Below are 18,817 nucleotides of genomic sequence, written 5' to 3'. Positions count from 1 at the left end.
GTAGCTATTTTGCCTTGATAACTCTTGCTGTTCTGTCACAGGACTTTGTATTTGATATTTCGCCTAAATCCCCAGCTTCTGGACTCATGTATTTTCTTTATACTCAACTTTCATTTGAAAATTAATTTCTAACCCTTCTTATTACAAACAGTTCTTAGGTAAAGAGGTAGGTCTGCTCTACAGGATAACCAGCCTATACCAAGGAGCAAAAGGAAACCATTGTTAAAATTTTATTTGTTTAAAATTTTATCTATTTTGCAATTTTCTGCTATCTTTAAGACTGTGTTCGTTGCTCTGTCTCAGTAGAGCTTGACAGCTGTGATATTTTTAATGAAAAGTCAGCATGTGTCTATCTCAGTAGCAAGGGAAAAGGAGAACTAATTTTTTTTTTTTTTTTTTTTTTTTTGGTGGGGGGCATTTCTATATCTTTAAACAGGAGGAATTAATTTTCTCTAGTGTTAATATCAACTCTGAGAAATCAACTAAGAAACTAACATCATTTGTAATTGGGGCCTGTCTGATTGAGGGAAGATTTGTCTATAAACAAATAAGCAGCAAAGCCTCCATAGATGGTTATGGATCCTGCTGGGGATTTTTAATAACAAATTAACATTTCAGAAAATATTTTTGTGAAAATTTGTCTTCAAAACCCTGATTTTTTTCTTAGCTTGCTGAAACTCCTCAGTGGTTTCCTATCAGCCAATTTCCCTGTCTCCCCCGTTATTTTTGAATGTCTCAGTTACTGTGTAACTGAAAGCCTGGTTTGTTTGTACAAGGAAACCTGATTTCCCCAGGTAATTTATTCTAGGAAATGGTGATGTCTGGCACAGCTAGGGAGAGCAAGACTTTGTGTCCTGGCTCCAGCAGGTACAAAGGGCATGCGTGGCAGCATCGTTATTGATTACCCATAAAGGAAAGCTGTGTTTCTGTGGGCACCAGAGGCTGTCACACCACCAGGGGACATCTGAGCAATAACGAGTGCCAGGTCATTCATTGCACTGGGAGGTAGGTAAGCAGAGATACTGCTTAGCCAATCTGCAGAAATATTGGGGGTTGTGCTCTTTCTCTAGGATCTTCTGTGCTCAGAAGATGAGCTCTCATCATGGGATTTTATTCCTTGTCTGGACAGGATTATTGCCTAGATGAACCTCACTTAAATAACAACAAAGACGGAAATACAACAGCTGCTGCTGACAAATGCCTCCGAAGCCCGTGCAACTCTTCTGTCAGATCTCTGCTTTGCCTTTGCTGTTGTACTGTACAGTATCACTGAGCTTCAGAGTGTCTTTCACACACCTCCATATGGCGTTGTAAAGTGAAGGCCATAAAGGAACAGACTGCACATTTCTAAAGACTTCACTAAACTTAATACAAGAAATGTTTCCTTCCCTTAACAATGACCTTTAAATGTTAACTGGCTAAAAAAAAAACATTGTCCTTTTTTGAAAAAGGGAAAAATGCAACTCTTGGTGCTTGATTGTGTTACAGAATAACAATTTTGGTGCTCCAGGGGCCCAATTCCTTTGCGTTAAGTTTACAACAGTGCTTGCTTCCTAATTTATGCCAGTATGAAAGAAGGCCTTTAATTTCCCTAAGAGCTACTTCTGTTGTCTTTTGAAAATCACCATCGCATTAAATTATATTTCTAGCATATTGCTTTTAAAATCTGACTGTCATTTATCCATATTTATAAACATATATACAAATTTAAAATCACTACATTCTAGCTGCCTTCTTTTATTTTCACCTTTTAAACTGACTAAGCCAGCTATGCCCTTTGGGGTCTATAAGAATTAATCATTTTTATTATTTTTTTCTCTCTTAGACAGTAATTACAGGGTAGTATGCTGTCTCTGGTTTTTAATATTATGGTGCCATTTTTATCCAAGGTGCAACACCATTAACTTCAGCAGAGTTACACTAGCAATGAATTTGTCCCCAGGAGGTTTTCCCAAATGTTCAGTTCTTTCCTTGTGATTACCCAGAGGAGTGGAGAAGAAGAAGGCAAGACAGAGGACCCTTTGATAGGAGGAATGTAGTTCAAAGTGAAGTCTTGTTGCTGCCACTCCTGGTGCTCCATATGTTCTTCATTTGGGGTGGAGGTGGGTTAGACCCCGTGGGGCACGCATGCTGGGGCTGGGGGCAGGCAGAAGTTTAACACAGCACATCTGGTGCACAGGTTATGTCATTTCCTAGATGTAGGTACTGTACAAATTGGAAGAAAAAAAAAAAAAAAAAAGAAGAGAAAAAGTGGGAGGAATATTCAGGCACTTTAAGTGTAGTTCTATGGAACTGCTTGAAAGTGGAGTAGCCAAACGCTTAGATATCAAACTCATTATGATCATCATGCTGTCTCAACTCCAACTCAGATGCTTTTTAGATGTCAAGTAATTCTGCAAGTGGGGATGTGTGAATCAGTGCTACCATGGATTACCTATTGTTAAGACAGTTTCAAAATATAAAGAAGTTACTTGCAGAAGTTTCTAGCACTAGATTTTATTCATACTCAATTTTCTTTTACAGTTGGATATTTAATTTCAGTTTTACCGCATATCTTTTGTCCATATCCAGTCTAAAACATTCAAATCCTCTGCAGTATGGAAAGACCAAGTGTAAGTTAAATACAAATTAGTAGTACCCATCTGAGTTTGGAAGGGGAATTGAGAGCATTTCCTTTTTGCTGTCAGGAGCAGAGAGGGACAGGAGGGTAGCAGGGTAGGGGCCCATCCCACAGCCCTGAGCAGGGCTGGCCATTGGCAGCTGACGGAGCTCAGAGGGGCAGACAAGTTCACAGGGATGAGACAAGTCCAAGGCAAGGCAGAAACTCAGGTCAGCACGTGGGTCAGTGCCCAGATGAACAAGCCCAGCAGGGCTGGGCAGGGACCGAGGGCCCCCATGCCTGGGGCGGGGGGGCCCAGGGCTGGTGGTGCCAATTAAGGGCTGTCAGTGCATTCAGGGCCCCGGCATGCACATCTGGTAGCAATTGCTGCTGTGTTTAAATCAGAAACTCAGATCCTTGCAAAGCCCAGGATCTAGCAGGGGGAAGTGGTTCTGCCTTTCAGCAAAGGTGTAGCATTTCTCCTGGCTTGGACACTTGATGCAGTTTGCCTGTTGCATTCCAATCAGTTGCCTCAGATACAAAGTCAAATATTCAACCTCTAAAGAGGATACCTAGGTCTCCTGTTTTACTCCCAGGCTCCCTTCTCAGGAGGGTGACATTCTGTGGGCACTGGAGCATTGCCCTGAGGCTCCCGTGCTCACTCTGAGGCCCAGGTCTGAAACCTGCCCTTAGATGTGCCATGAAGTCCCTGCTCCCGCCTGTCCTGTCCCTGTGCAGAGTGTGAGCATGGGTTCAGGTTCTGCTAAAGGCACTGAAATAGAACAGCATTTCAGGGTCTTGCTCCCTCTCAAGGCCGAGGTAAGTGGAACTGGTCTAATTAATTCTCCCTCCGTCATTTACTAAACATGGCTCTTCCCAGATGGCTTTACCAAGAAGCTGTTAGCACAGGAACTGGTCTCCCTTCTTTCTCTTGTAAGGAGAGTTCCTGAATGTTCTTTGCAGCTCCTCTTAAGTTTAAGGGCCATTAGAGAAAGCAAGAGCTGAGCTATAGGCCAGCTTTATACTAACTCAAATTGAGAGTGTCTTTTTAGTGTTAAGTAACCATTTTTAAAAGTTGCAAATCAGAATTTTCCAGTCATACCAATCAACATTGAGACCACACTGTGCTTCAGTGAAATAAGGTATAAGTGAATTAGCTGAGCAGCAGAGAAGCCTGCAGGATTTTGCAAAGATGGGCTGAGCAGTCTACACCCTGTTAGGAACACTCCTCTGTGCATCCCTGCATTGTGCCTTGCCCTACACAGAACCTGGAAACTCTTTGACAAGGAACTATCTTTTCATTTCATGTCTGTGCTGTGTAGAACTTGATGCTTTTCTGGGGGTCTGGGCCAACACTGCTCAGAGCAATAATCAACTCTTCCTCCTGTTACTAAATTAGGACTTGAGATCATTCTTTCCAGCAAACAAGGGTTCCTAATCTTTCAGGAGATTATGTATTGGCTGCCACCCCTCTGCACCCCCTCCTGCCCTCCCGAGGCACCCCTCTGCCTCAGATGTCAAGGCACAGCATCCTTTCCTCCCTTAGTTCTGCTGTAATTCCTTCTCCATCTTTTCCCCAGCTTCCTGCAGCAGTTTCCTCTCCTGGACCATTTCCACAGTGCTGTTGTTCCCTGTGGCCCTGCTCACCCTTCCCGTTTCAGGTCTCCCTTTCCTGCTTTCTTGAGTTGTAGCTGTTTCTTCCCTTTCCCCACTCCACCTGCAGAGCTCTGCTGTGGAGGCAATCAGCTGCTTAGCAGGGCAGTGCTCAGCTGAACTTTCTGATCCTGGTGGGGAACTAGTGCAGAAGATCTTGCTGACTACTTGACAGTCTAAACTTAAAAAATATAGAGGTATTATCATGGAAAATTCATAGTTCTGATGGAGCTTCTGATGGAGGCTCATTAAAAACAAGCTAAGAAAATCTCACATATAAATGAAAAGCACATAGTAGATCGTGGTGATATGCTGAATATGATTGTTTCTTATTATGCTATGGCTGCCCATTTTAAGAATAATACACAGTTATTTTCTTGGTCTTAAATGGTAGTGTGGAGATATCACAAACTTCTCAAGTAAAAACTTTAATTAAAAAGCAAACATTAATCTCCAAGCAGTAGCATCTGCAGCATATTGCAAGATAAGACTTCACCAACCTGAAGAACTAAGCACGATTCTAATTAAATCAGGGGAAAAAATGATGAACTAGATATAGGATTTATTTAAGGATAGCAGTTATATAAGATATCAAAGATCTCACAGTTGCTATTTGATGGGAAATGTTGCTGCCAGATCTCACAGACTATTTCCAGGGAGCGAAATCCTTGTTCCATTGGTTCCAAGTACTGTTGTAATTTTGCATTCCATGGGATCAGGACTTTGTGGTGGCTCTGTTTGACGTGGGAGCCCCATTGGCCCTGTTGAAAGCTGCAGATGATCCAGCAAGGAAGCAACGTGTTCCCGTGTCATGCGGAACCACCACACTGCGTGTGCTGCTGCTCTTCCAGTGAGGCACCAATACAAAGTCCTGACTATTTATGGTTGTTTAAGGTCCCAGCACAACTTTTGAAAATTAAGTCTCTTAATCCCTGTATGCTGGCCAAAATCTATTTTAACTGATGCCATTCAGCATTTCCTATATTGTTCCAGATGAAGATAGTGTTGGCCATTGCATCCTGTTTCAAACTGCATGCTGGACTCCTCTGTTTTGGAACAGCTGATAGTTTCCAGAAACATCATGCTGCGCTGAGGTGTGAAGTGATCTCTGTGTATCCCTCCTTGTGCCACAGGAATGGAATGAGGATTAATCCATTATGACCAAATCATACTCCCAGTGAAGTCAAAAGAAAGGCTTCTTTCCATGGGTATCATGGGGGCCAGGGCTGGCTTTTGTTTGGATGCTATTGCTTTGAGATACCTGCATGTAAAAACAAAGGAAAATGCAAATCATCACCTTGTTGAAGGTGTCTGTGTAGTGAGAATTCCTTTAGCTGGAAATGAAAATGCATTTTAACAGCTGTTTCCTCAAGAGTTTAGTTACTTGTCACAGCAGGCATTATTGTGCTCGAGGAAATTCTGGTTTGTTGAATGTGGCTTTAAGCATGTGGTGCTGGCTGGCATTTGTGGCTTTGCATGTCCTGTGCATTCAAAACATGCTTTGTTATGCTTCCAGGGCTGGCTCCTGCTCTTTCCCAGAACAGCTTATGCTGTGGAATTGTATCTCAAAAGCCATGTTCTTAAATCCAGCTACAGTTGAGCCTTAAATATTGGAAAAAACATCGAATACTGAACAAAAATAGCTGCAGGTTATTCTCTATGAACAAGATTTAATTATTTTGGGAAAAGGAACAGGATCTTAAAAAGAGCAATTCTGGCTAGATTCCTAGGAGACTGCAAAATATTTCTTGCTTAGATGTTCTGTCACATACCACTTATGATGTCACATTTAGAACTGTAAATCCATTTACAAGTTGGACAAATGATATCACTGAAAAACATTTTCGGAGGATCACCTAACTTCTTCCATGCAAACATAATAATAGCACATCTCTCATGCAAATATAGGAAAGAGTAGTCATTAACTATTTTGGGAAAAGGGTACTCACCAGATGGACACAGAGAGAATATTCAGTCAGAGAAGAAGAAGAACAGTAATAAATATTATTACAGGTGAGTATGGATGAAGATTTGCCTATTCCTGCAGAAAAATGATCAAAATAAACTTAGAAAAATGTTGGTACATTTACAACAGAAATCATATGCTCTTCTGCAAAGAGCCAGTAAATGAATAGACGACATGCACCATCCATACTTTGTAGTGTTGACTTCATTTTCTCGAGTATGTAGAAAAGGTTTTGATTTGTGTATATTAGTATTTCTTTGTTGGCTAAAGACTAAATTAAAGCAAAACACAATTAAAAGCTTTTCTGGAAGTTGTAAGTGTTCTGCTCCCCTTTGTTCAAGTCTCACAGTGTTAAACTGAATTGTTTGGTGTCATCTCCCATGGTAGTGCACAGTGACCGCTCCACTGGCTCCAAAGCCCAAACTCAACTGTGGATGAAAAACTTGGTTTAACATTACCCACAGCTGCTGCTGCCTGCCGTCCTTTTCCTTCTAAACCCAGGAAAGGACTCTGGATCTAGAGAGTGCTCCTCTGTGTGCTTGAGCTGCAAACTGTCTCTAAAATGTTTGGGTTTTTAAAAAAATACTTGCGTTGATTAAAATTTTGCCCTGATTTTACAAAGAGTATGGATTTTATACATCCCCCCCAAGGACCATGACATTTCTCAAGAAAAGTGGAATCTGTGCTTACCATTACATACAAGAACTTTATAACTTCTGTTATGTAGAATTTTGCAAGATTGAATTTAAGAGTGTTGGCAGTAGATACTTTCTGATAAGAAAAGTACTGAACTGAAAAAAGAAAAAAGCAATTATGTTTGTTTAACTGATTGATAGCATTTATGTATTTTGTCATCCAGGTATTGTTGCAGGACAAAGTAATATTGGGTAGAATTAGGAATGCAGAAACATTCCTTGAACTCTCCAGGAAGATACCCAGCCCAACTTGCAACCCAACTGAGGCCTTTAAAATGCATTTTCTCATCAAGGTGTTCCTGGTATCTTTCTTTGTGTGAGCTGTAACCTTGTTATTCTATTGTCAAATCGCTATTCTTTACTTTTTGAGATCTGAGTTTTTAGTGTAGTAAAACCAGCATGATTTGTGGCCCTCTGGCTTCACTTTTATTATTGATTAATTATTGTAGTTTAGCAAGACTTAGACAAAAAGACTGGTATAGGTCAAGGTTTTTAACTTTTCTTTAACTTTATTTGAAAGTGATATAAATTAAGGTCAGTAGGGTTTGTTTATTTGTTTGTGGTTTTGTGGTTTGGTTGTTTGGTTTGGTTTTATTGTTTTTCTTTTCTAGTTCTCTTTGGAAGCATAAAGACATTACCCTGCTTCTTAAATTCATTTCAATTGCTTTCCATAGGACGGTCTGCAAGGTGGAAAGCTCAATACTTTTTTCAGAGGATGGTGCAAAATATCACTTTTGTGGTGACAAACAGTTTTCTTCACAAATGAAAATTATCCCTGTTTGTGAAAAACACCCATAGTCCTGGGCCCTGCCAACTTCCAATCTCTGAGCCAGGTCTGACTTCTCTAAGTCAAGGTATTTTTTACAACTGGAGGAGAAAAACCTTGTGCTGCGGTGCCCCTCGTGTCTTTAAGAACTCAGGTGAGTTGTTTGGGGTACTCACCACGCAGGGTGGGGTACTCAGCCATCAGGTTTTGTAAATAGACTTGAAATCCTGGGTGACTTCATTCCCACCTGGCACTGTCTGTGCTGCTCAGTCCTTGGAGAATTCATCCAGGCAAAAAATCCACACACCTCAGCCCACAAGCAAATACAAAAGCCTTTGGGCATTCCTGGAAATGAATCAGACCTCTGCTGTGCCCAGGAAATGTCTTCCCTTTCCAGTCGAGCAAGCAAGGGGCTGATTACAGGTTAAAGTCCACCAATGAGTGATGCCCAAAGAAACACAAAGAATGAGGTATTTTGCACCAGCCTGAGGTACAAATTCCCACAAACAGCCAAGGCAGCAGTTCTGGAAAACAAAAACACTCTGAAATGTCTGGTCTCAGCCTCTCTTTCTCTATAGTGTTTCCTTGAGAGGAAGACAGTGGTGAGTGGGAACACAGTGATGAGTGACCCTTGGAGGTAGCTGGGGGATAAAGACCTGCCTGCTGGCACACACCGGCCCTGGGAGAAGGGTGGGGGGAAACAGGATGGCTTGGAGAAGGATAGGCTGAAAAAAGAAAAAAACACAATTCTCACTACAATCTCCAGGAACATCCCACATTTCCTTCTCATCCCCTCCCCTGGCTCCTGCACTGAGCCTGGGGGGATCTTGTCCACCTCCCCATCTTTTTCTGCCCCCATGCAGCAGGACCCCCTTGCCCAGCTCAGCACCCAGAGCAGACACTGCTGCTGTCCTGGAGAGCCTGCCACAGCCAGCACAGCACAGTGGGCAGATTGGGAAGGCAGCGTTGAAAATGCCACTCTGTGGTTGCTTGGAAATGAAATCCAACTTTAGTATTATTTCTGAGCTTATATTTTTGAATCCAAAATTCCATCTGACGGAAGAGATGGGTATTTAAACAGATGTCTGCAATTTCTTTAAAAAATAGAGATTGAGTTACAGATGGTAGAAAGGGCCTGAGAATTAAAAACTCCCAAGCTACAAGGAAATTTACATGTGAGCAAAATGTTTTGCTGAAATGTATGGTCATACAATTCTGCATGTTTGAAAATTAAGCTTTTTTCACCAAAAATGTGAATATCTTTTCCCTTCTCTATTATCTGTTTCTCTGCTGCAGCCTTGGCTGTCACCATCATTGTGACAGCCAAGTTGCAATATGAGGGTCCTGTTTTTAACAGACAAGACACACAGTTCTTTCCTTCTCCTTCCTCTTGTATAATTTGGCCTGCCAGGACCAACAATTTTGATCTGAATTAGTTTAAAAGAAAACTAATCTACCCCGTTTGCATAATTGGTGCCTGATTGCTCTAACTCCCATTTCATAAAATGCAAATAAAAGGATTTTTATGATATAAGCCTGGAAGGAAACCAGAGTCAAAATCTGTATTTGCAGATGAAATGGAACCTCTTTTTTTTCTCCGGAGACTTAAAAAGAAAACCCCCAAAATAAATTTTAAGTGAAAAAGCTGATAACTTCTAAAGTGCCGTATGAAATGCAAAATCCTGCATATTGGAAAGGAGAAATTGAAATCTGGTACAGTTTTGAGGAGCAAGTCAGGATCTGTCTCATCATCTGGGTGACCTGTACATGGCTTTGAGCAGCTTTATGAAGATCGTCACTCATGCATGTGTGCCCAAAAAGCAGTATTTTTGTGCATATGAACAAGTAAATAGACTCAAATACAAGCTGTGAGGACACTCACATGCAGCACTCATCACCTGCAGAGTCCCAGTCCAAACCAGTTCAAATCAGCATGATTCCAGAGCAGAGCAGCAAGACCCACTACGTACAGAAAAAAGCTGTCAGATGACCAAAGTTATTTCCTTTACAGCAGAGTGGACATAATCAAAGTGTCTACCTCAATGAAAACATTAAGGAGAATTGGGATTATCTGTTTGTCTTACCTAGTAAGTACAAAGAAAAAGATCTGATGAGGGAACAAGGTTTGCTCCTAGTGTGGCACCTCCTCTACAAATGTTCAGTGTGCATTCCTGGATGTGTCCCAAGCTGGATTTCTAGCAGACCAAAGAACAAAGGAGCCTAGAGGATCTGCCCATTTATTCTCTCTGACTCTGCCAGTGGTCAGCATCTTACACTCCAGCAGCCTCCTATACTCTTACAGCCTCTTACAGTTTTGTAGCCTTCAACTCCTTGCTGGGTACTCACATCCAGGCTGGAGTCCTGTGGTGAGTGCAGGGCATTGTTCTGGTTTTGCTGGCTTTCTTTATGTGTCCAGGTCTTCTCTCTCCAAGATCTTATTTGAAATTATTTTTGGTTGGCTGCATTTGTCTTTATTCAGAAGGCAACATATACCAGTGTGACAATGACAGCTCTTTGCATTTACATAAACATCTGCTTAGATTTGGTACTTGCATTTTTCACAGGATAACTCTTAAAAAAGTGAAGTAGAAACTGGGCATGAACATTCTATGACTCCAGTTAGACAGGTGTTCATGGCACTAAGTAAATATAAGAATAAACTGCACAGAATAATGACAACATGCAACCCATTTTAAAGTAGATGGACAAATTGCTTTAAAATTACTTTCTCCCTTTTATTTTTTGCTTTTAAGGACATAGAAAGTAATCCTATTATATTGGCTTATTTCTGAAGGAGACTGGAGAGGAAAGCTTTTTTTCTTAGAAACCAGATGTCTTGCTGGAGGACTTGTTGAAGGTCTCATGTTTATTGTGAGCTCTAACATTTTAATTGAAAGGACAAGAGTGCTTATTATTTTAAGCAAATAGATCTTTTGTCCTAATTATTTATTAGATATTAGATTAAGTAGGTTTTAAAAACAAATACTGCAAATCAGAGTGTTTTCAACAGAATTATTTAAAATCCTTTCTTTTCTCAGTTGCTTCACTTTTAACATTTTATATCTAGTGATATTATAATTACATTAGTTCTCCATTTGTCAGGAGATTAAAAAAACTAATTCTCTGTTTCAAATGTAAAAATCAAGAATTCCCCCAAGCTTTTTTTGGTTAAACTCCTGGATAACATTTAAAGATAGAAAATGGTTAGTTATTTGTCAAAGGGGGAAAAAAGGGGAAATGGCACAATCCTGCTGGATTAAAAAAATGCAGATTTCACCAGTCTACTTGGAAAAAAGAGAAAATCACAGTACTGAATATTTTATTTAATACTATCTGCCATGGGAAATAGAGAGAAAACTACCTTGAAGTGTAATAGTTTAAAAAGACCGAGCAGCAGGTTTTTTCTGCAATAAAATTACATCTAAAATGAAATAGAGTGGCAGAAGACAACAATAGTGAAAACCAAACAAAAGGAGAGAACAGAAACACAGAGAGAGGAAGAGCCCAGTGAGCTCTTTGCTTTTCAGAATGCTGGGTACATAGTCCTGATTGTTAGATCAGCTTTCTGAAAAGGATATTCACCCTGTATCTAGGAATCAAAAAATTATATCTTTAGGAGGCCTGTGGGAATAGGAGAAATTTCTCATCTAAAGTTAGACCCATTTACAGAATGTGGATATTTTTATTCCTCAGCTTGAATCCTACCAAGGGATCCTGTGCCTTCAGTATTTTGAGTGTTCCTAAGCGTGCCACAGCAATAAGGGCACACTTGTGAATACTAAATGAGGACTGAATTACCCTCCTTACACATCCTGTGCCTGAGCCAGCTCGGAAATGAAAGATCATGTCACATATGAAGCTCGAGAACTGATTAATTGTGATAGAATATTTATAGTTCTCATTTCCAGAGAACTGAAAATACCTTAAACAACTGGAATACTAAATTACACAAAAATAATGTAAATCAGTGGGAGCTATACACAAACTGGGACACAGTGATGGTTGAGAGGTTCAAGATGGAACTGTCTGTAGAAAAATTGAAAAAAATTCAATATTGATATTGTTAAATGGTTTGCATGAGATCTGCGCCTTACTCAAATGCATGGGACTTTCACCATTGACTTGAAGTGAGGACAGGGCTTAATCCTCTTTTTGGCAGAGAAAGGAGGACCACAGCACTGTGCCACACTTCAGAAGGAGGAGTATCTCATCCATTTGGAAGAACAGTGGGAATTTCAGATTAAGGGACTGCACTTACCCCAAATATGAGCACAAAACTGGGCTAAATTGCTGTCTGCCAGGGAAAATGTCTCAGGGTACTGGAGAAATGGGACTAAAACCCTGTATGTCCTAGAAGACAGTTTTGCAAAGAGCATGAATGAAGTGGGAAGACCTTATGAACAAAGGCAATATACAAAATCTTGTATCATGTGAATTTCACAGGCATTTATGCTTCCATAAACTTAAGCTTTATTTTTATAAATGGGGTTGAAAGCACAGTCTTGAATGCAAGATTGGAAAAAACTAAAAAATTAGAAAATGCTAAGGCAACTGCAGTTCCAACTGCCAATTCTCATCTTAACATGACACACATAGTGAGTGCATTACCCCATTTTGATCCAATTCCATTAGACACTTGTAAGTCTCATGCAGCACTGGTTCATAAAACACAGCTTTTGGATACTCACCAAAATGAGCTAATTAGAGAGGACCAAGACAACTTCTCTCTGATGAATGGAGATTTAACAAAATGTGGTAAATGGTGTAAAAACAGTGTTATAAAATGCACAGATCCACGGTGAGAGTTTTTTCCACAAGACTTCTACACTGCTGTTTTTACCCTCAGAAAATGTCACCCCTCACTGTGCCCTCTAGAAGAGAGGAATGGTCACATGAAAGCAATATTCAAGGATGCAGGTCATCATCACCATGAAAGATTTGTCACTTTTGCCGTGGCTATCTCAGAGGAAATGGAACCTCACCTTCAGCTGGCAGAACAGGACATAGGAAGTTTTACATCAGTGATTAGGTAAGGAGTTAAGTCTCCTCCAACACCCACAGTAACCCTCTGATTGTGGTAAAGAGAGCAAGTACATGGGAGAGGTGCCATCCTACAGCCTTGTGAAAATGTCTGTGTCATTCACCCTGGTCCTTTTTCCCTCCAATGACATGGACTCTGGGTGTATGGGACTGAAATTCCATTTTGGTGTTTCGGACATCAGGAAATCGTTGTCTGTCAGAAAAGGGGTTCCACTGTCCATAGCTGGAAGGAGTCTGGTTGCTGGCTAAGTTTTTCTTTCAGGATTCCCATGATGTCCCAAGGTAATACTAGGGACACTCCCAGTTATTACACATGAAGTAAAAGCAAGCAAATAGAAAACCTTTCTCACAACTTCTAAACTTCATTGAAAAGAAAGGAAAAATCAACGTGAGATCAAAAAAAAAAAAAAAAAAGATGAAAATAATCACTCTTGATGGCAGAGTATTAATTATAACTTTGTGTGGGTGAAGTTAAAAGCCTGTCTTATGTGTGAATTGGGCGCATTTTCTCCCCGAAAGAGTAAGTGTGTCTGTGTACACAGTCCTGTGAACACTCAAACGAGCAGGTCCACGGCTCTGCTATGGATTTGTGTCCTGTGATTGCTGGTCAGATGCCAGTGTCACCCTCGTGGCTGGGTAGCCATTACACGGCTCTTCCACGCTAGTCCAATTTTTCCTTCCCTAGTTAGGAATCGTCCCCCTTTATTTTCACGAAACCTACATAATTTTGGGACCCTATGTGGCACAGACTTGCAGCGAGGCTGAGAAGAGCCAAAGGAGATCCAGTCCTCCCGACGGGGTTCACAATTTTGGGCAGAGCAGGAGGGTGCTGCCTGGGTGCGGCCCCTGACCTGCGCTGCGGGGCCGGGTCTGCCGGGGCCGGTGGCCAAACAGGGCAGACCCGGGCCCGTGGCTCGCAGGCTCCGCACTCACGGGCCCCGGGAACGCGGATTCGGAACGCGGGGAGGGCGTGACAGAGGGAGAGAATCGCCCGCTCGTGGTTCACCGGGCATCCCTCGGCGTGGCATCGCCTCCAGTCGGAAGCGCATCCCCGGGACCCGCGCTCGGAGCGCGCCGTGCCCGCGCCGCGGAGCCGGGGCTGGCGGCGGGAGATCCCGGTACGGGACGGCCGGTCCCGGACAGCCGGTCCCCGGGGAGGGCTCACCCCTCTCGCCGTTGAGGCTCCCCGGCCGCGGGCGGGGCCGCGTGGGGACACCCCACAACTTCACCCGAAGTTCGCTCGCCGCCTCGTCCCCGTTCGGCGGGTCGCCGGCCCCCGGCGAGGGCATCGTGAGGACGAGATGCGGCAGCCCAGATCCTCCCGGCGCGGCTCCTCGCTGCGCACCGGAGCACAACCCGCCCACCGCCGGCGGCCCGGGCCCGGGGCGGGGAGCGGAGGGGCCCCGGGGCGCGCCCACCGCCCCGCCCCGCCCGCCGCCCCCGCGCTGCCGCCTGGCAGGGCGGCGGGTGCCGCGGGAGCTGCTCGGTGCCGCCGCCGCCCGGGAGGGAGGTTATGTAAGGGGGGAGGGAGGCGGCGGGAGGAGGAGCAGGACGGCTCTCGCCGCCGTGCAGCCGCCGTGCAGCCGCAGCCAGCCGGGGCCGGGGCGGCCGCATGTGCGAAGTGGGGACGCGGCCGCCGCTGGCCGCCGAGCGCGGGGAGCCGCCCGGGGGTGCCGCCGCCGCCGAGAGGTGCCGAGACATGGGGTGAGTCCGCCGGGCCCCGGCCCCGCGTGGGCACCGCGTCCCGACCCGGCCCCGCCGCAGGTGCGGAGCGGGGAGAGCGCGGCAGCCCCGTGAGCGCTGCCCTGAACGGCGTCTGATAACGTAATTAATCATTGCCGCCCGCTCGGGAGCCGCCGGCGGAGCGGGCACGCCGCGGAGGAAGAGCACCGGCGGCAAAATCCCCGCTGGAAGGAGCGGGGAGGAGCTCGGGATGTCGCGGGGCGGGGGCCGGTGCGGGGCCGCGGGTCCGGTCCCTGACCGGTCAGCTGCGGGATGTGCAGCGAGTTCATTGTCAGATGTTCCACGCGCTGGTTCTGCGAGAGCTCTGGCTGCTGGAGGCACACGGTAAACTTGCCTGAATTGTGCCAGGTGGTCCCCAATTTGTGTAAATATTTTTCCCTTTTAAATTTTTTTTTTTTAATATGCCAGGAGTCTCTAACCACATGTGGTGGCATCTTGGAGAATTCAGCTTGGTCTTTCCAAAAATCAGTCCTGCATATTTGCTATCCTCTAACTTATATGAGGGGACAAAAGCCAAATGCTGGCATTAGGGCAGTTTGTTGAACTAAATATCAGGGAACAGAGGTTAAGGTTGTGCCTTTGGCTTGAACTATATATAGGTTAGAGATCCTCTCGACCAGAATGTCTTGGGGGATTCCAAACCCACACATTTAATTTACTTTATTTTTATCCTATTATGTTCTCTTACACCTTTTCCTTGCCTCTCCTCACCCTCATGTGGCAAGGAATCATTCTCCCGTTCCTGAGCTTCCTCTGCTGCTTTCAAATGTCCAAATTCCCGCTATAGATTTGTTAATTGTTGTCAAAGTGATATAATGTGAGGCCATATGGATAAATAATGAATTAAAATGACATGCATGCATCCGAATTTGATACTCCGGAGTACTGAAGTATAGGGTCAGAGGGAGAAATAGGATCTAAGTGAGTATCTCCCCACGTTTCTCTTCAGGATTACAGGGGCTCATCTGCTTCTTAATTATGCAAAGTTTAACTGGAAAATAAAAGAGAAACTGTCCTTGGGGTTGGAGAAAGAAGTATTGAAACCTGTTTGGAGCAGCACTGCCCCACAGAGTGCAGGATGATCAGAGACATCCATCTACGGGAAACTTGCCTCTGTCACTCTGCCTGGGTGCTGGGTGTCTCTAAAGGCAAATGTTTTAGTTGCTGTCATTTTTAACCGTTTCCATACTGGTAGATCAGTTTAGCTGTGGCTTGGAGAGGAGTGAGTGGAAGGTCACAGTGCTCCTCCACCCTTTCTGTCAGTCAGTTGTAGTTCTGGCCTTGGTGTGGTCCTGCTCTGCCTCCGGAGCTGTTCAAGCTGTGAAGGACTTTGGCTGCAAAGGCTTTTGAGAGCTCTGGTTGTGCTCCTGTCTGTGCTGCTACGTGCAGTGTCAGACCATGCAGACTTGTACAGGGAGCAGGCACGTTCACTAGTCTAGTTCAATTCCCTGATTTAATGCGTTTCTCAGTCATTTCAGTCTTACGCTGGTGCACATGAGATCAAGCTCCCAGTGTCATTCATTCCCCGGGTTTCAGTGTGGGTTGTACCTTCTCTTGCACTCTGTACAGAGTTCAGACAAGGTGTTTGGTGAATATACATTTTCCCTGTGTCTCACATAATTATCTTGCCATTCACCTTTCTGATCCGGAGAACTTGGAAGTACGTTTGTGATAGCATTACTGTGGCTTAGCACACATGACACAGGAGCAACCTCCCAGTTTTCTTCCAGTTCCATCTGTGCTGCAAATCCTTCACCTCTGCATGCTCCAGCTTGTCCTTCTGTGAAATGGGCACCTCTGTACTCACGTGTCTTTGTGAAGCAGGTTGTGGTCAGAACATAGAGCTCAGTCATTCTTACTTGGATGAATATATTTTGGCCCAGGCATTCGAGTGGGATTTGCTTCCTGGGCACATTTTGGTGTCACATATGGGGCATGTACTCAAAGAAATTGTGGCAATGACTTGCTTCTTAGCTCTTAAAATATTTTTTCTTTTGCTTTCCTTTTTTCTTTTTCCTGGAGGTGACCATTGCTAATGATTCATTTAAATGCTGCCTATGGATTTGGCAGTGACTGATTGTGCTATGAAACCTGATACAGCTACTTGAGCTTAGCAAAGCAAAGCTATTTAAATTGCTTATTAGCTGTGAGCTGAGCTATTTAAACTGTTGGTTTAGTTTCACTTACTAGGCGGCAAGGTAGTGTCATGTTTTACAATTTACATGTTTTTTAAAAAAAACCTAATGCCTGTAATACAAGGGACATGAAAACAACGTTGTAAAAAAGTCACTGGGAAAAAAATCTGTTCCAGTGTCCATAAAAGTCAATGTGAAAGTTGCTGCTGACTGAAAACCACTGTATTTTCGTCAAGCCACTGTTAAGAATCTGGCTGGACAAATGTCTCGTTTAAAGGGAATGAATCTTTTCCCAAATCACTTCTTTCTTCTACCCAGCATATCTGATAGCTGCTGTTACCTCAATCCTCTCAGAGTTTAAACTTCAGCTATTGGAAAACCACAATGTAACACATTTCCAGCTGTAGAAATCTGTGTCTGAAAATACCTCCTGCTTTGTCTCTTGCTGTTGCAAGCCAAGGGCTGACACAATCAAGGAAGTGTCTCTGATGTTAGTGGGCTGCACCTACTCATCTAATAGCTGTGGTCTGGCTCAGAATGACTTCAGTTTAAGCAGTCCAAGTTAAATTTACAGTTATAAGGATGGTTGAGGTTTTGGTATTAGCTGATTTAAGAAGGTGCTGGATAGCTGTTTCATCTGTGCCTAAATTCTTTTATTATTTTCATTTCTTTACTATCTTTGTATTTCCTTATCTATCCATTACAAATAATTTCTGTTACGAGGTGTGTGACAAATATGCAGTTTAGATTAGACTTGTAAATCTCTTCACTGCTGAAGCTGATATTTATATTATCTGTTGGATTAAAACTCAACTGATTTAGATGCCCTCTCGCATTAAAATTGTGTTTTAATTCTGTTTTATAAATCATGTCAAAATGCCAATCAGGCCTCTGAGTGTTAGAAATTATTGCAGAAAGCTGCACAACCATGTAGAAGTGTGTGCTATGGAGGTTAATGGTGAACTAGCTCACAGCACACCTTTCTTTTGGCTGACATGTGATGTCTTCTCTTTGCTGCTTCCTCCAGGGCTAGTGGGGTAATTTAGTCCCCTGCAGCTGGATCTGTCCATACCTCTCCAGGTGAGCTTTGAGCCAAGCCCCAGGAAGTTTGGAAAAGGCGAGTTTCCAAGCCTGGATCAGGCAGTGAAGTAACTTTAAGGAGATAGGTCCCTTGAACAAAACTCTGTTCCCCCTGTGATATATTCATGGAAAGGCACGTGGGGCTGTATTACTGAGGGTGGCCACACGTGATGTTTTTATTATGCACTGACATCTAAGAGATCAGGAAAGTCTGCCTCGCTCTCCTCCCTTCTGCTGTCAGCAGTACCAATGTCCATCAGCCAGCATGTGGCTTTATTTGGGGAGTAAAAGGCAAAATCTAATGTGAGGGCAAGGAATGTAGGAGAACATATGATGAAGCTCGTGTTATAGGAAGACAGTAATTTTGGAGGGTGTTCACTTTCTGGTACCAGCAGTACTTCAGAAACCATGGTGATAAGCTGTGCCTGAGAAGCTCAGTGGCAGGGAATGGTGTTGTTGGAGAGGAAATTCACCTTGGCTTTTGTCCAGCTCTTGCTGAAATCCATGGCAGTCTCTCACCAGCTCCCTGCAAAGTTTGGCCAGGCCATCTGTCTGCCAGGGAAAGGGAGACCCTGGGAGTGGCAGGCAGGGAATGGCACCTGGCTGTCACTGCAGTCTGCTGTCCCTCAGAGCAGGGCTGGGACAAGAGTGTGCCTGAACACAGCTGAGTTGGTGCTCTGAGCTCAGGGACTCTTTTGGAGATTTTAAGGTCAGCAGCTTCAGTTTGGTCCCCAGCATAGCACAGGGGGGCATATTATATCCAGCTGGTGGTGGTTTTGGTGTTCAAGGAAAGGGACTGAGATCTGATTGCTGCTGAGGCTGTTCATCTCATGGTTTTGAAGCAGCTGGCTGGGGGTGCTTGATTCTTCACAGCCTTGGTTCCTGACATAGCTATTTCCATTTTGCAGGGTAGATATAAATGGATGTTTTTCTGACTTGGAGAATTCTGTGCCTGTGTACAAATACAGGTGTCTGTACAAGAATCTGTGGAAGTCAGGTCCAGAGAACTTTGTATTCTGGAGCAATATTTGGGTGAAATGATGGGGAAACTCCATTGACCTCAGTAATGTGTAGTCCCTTGCTTATGTTAAACTTATTTATGTAAGGCTAGAGAGGCAGGAAGCTTGGTGGGGTGGTGGA

At 43.7% G+C, this 18,817-nt stretch overlaps 1 protein-coding gene across 3 annotated transcripts in view; it reads left to right on the top strand.

The window, feature by feature from the left end:
• The first annotated feature begins 14,231 nt into the window (after positions 1-14,231).
• HOMER2 (homer scaffold protein 2) overlaps positions 14,232-18,817 on the top strand; it is a 53,361-nt gene continuing 48,775 nt past the window's right edge. The window contains exon 1 of one of the 3 annotated variants that reach the window (XM_053954782.1): positions 14,232-14,423. In XM_053954782.1, the coding sequence (XP_053810757.1) occupies positions 14,332-14,423 (92 nt within the window). In that variant the 5' untranslated portion in view covers positions 14,232-14,331. The remainder of the gene's footprint in view (positions 14,424-18,817) is intronic. The other 2 variants (XM_053954783.1, XM_053954784.1) reach the window with 2 other exon arrangements.

The sequence above is a fragment of the Vidua chalybeata genome, chromosome 13, assembly GCF_026979565.1.
Source record: "Vidua chalybeata isolate OUT-0048 chromosome 13, bVidCha1 merged haplotype, whole genome shotgun sequence".
In the NCBI taxonomy this organism is placed as follows: Eukaryota; Metazoa; Chordata; class Aves; order Passeriformes; family Viduidae; genus Vidua; species Vidua chalybeata.
The sequence above is the reverse complement of the archived record's forward strand: the minus strand, read 5'-3'. Positions and strand labels throughout refer to the sequence as shown.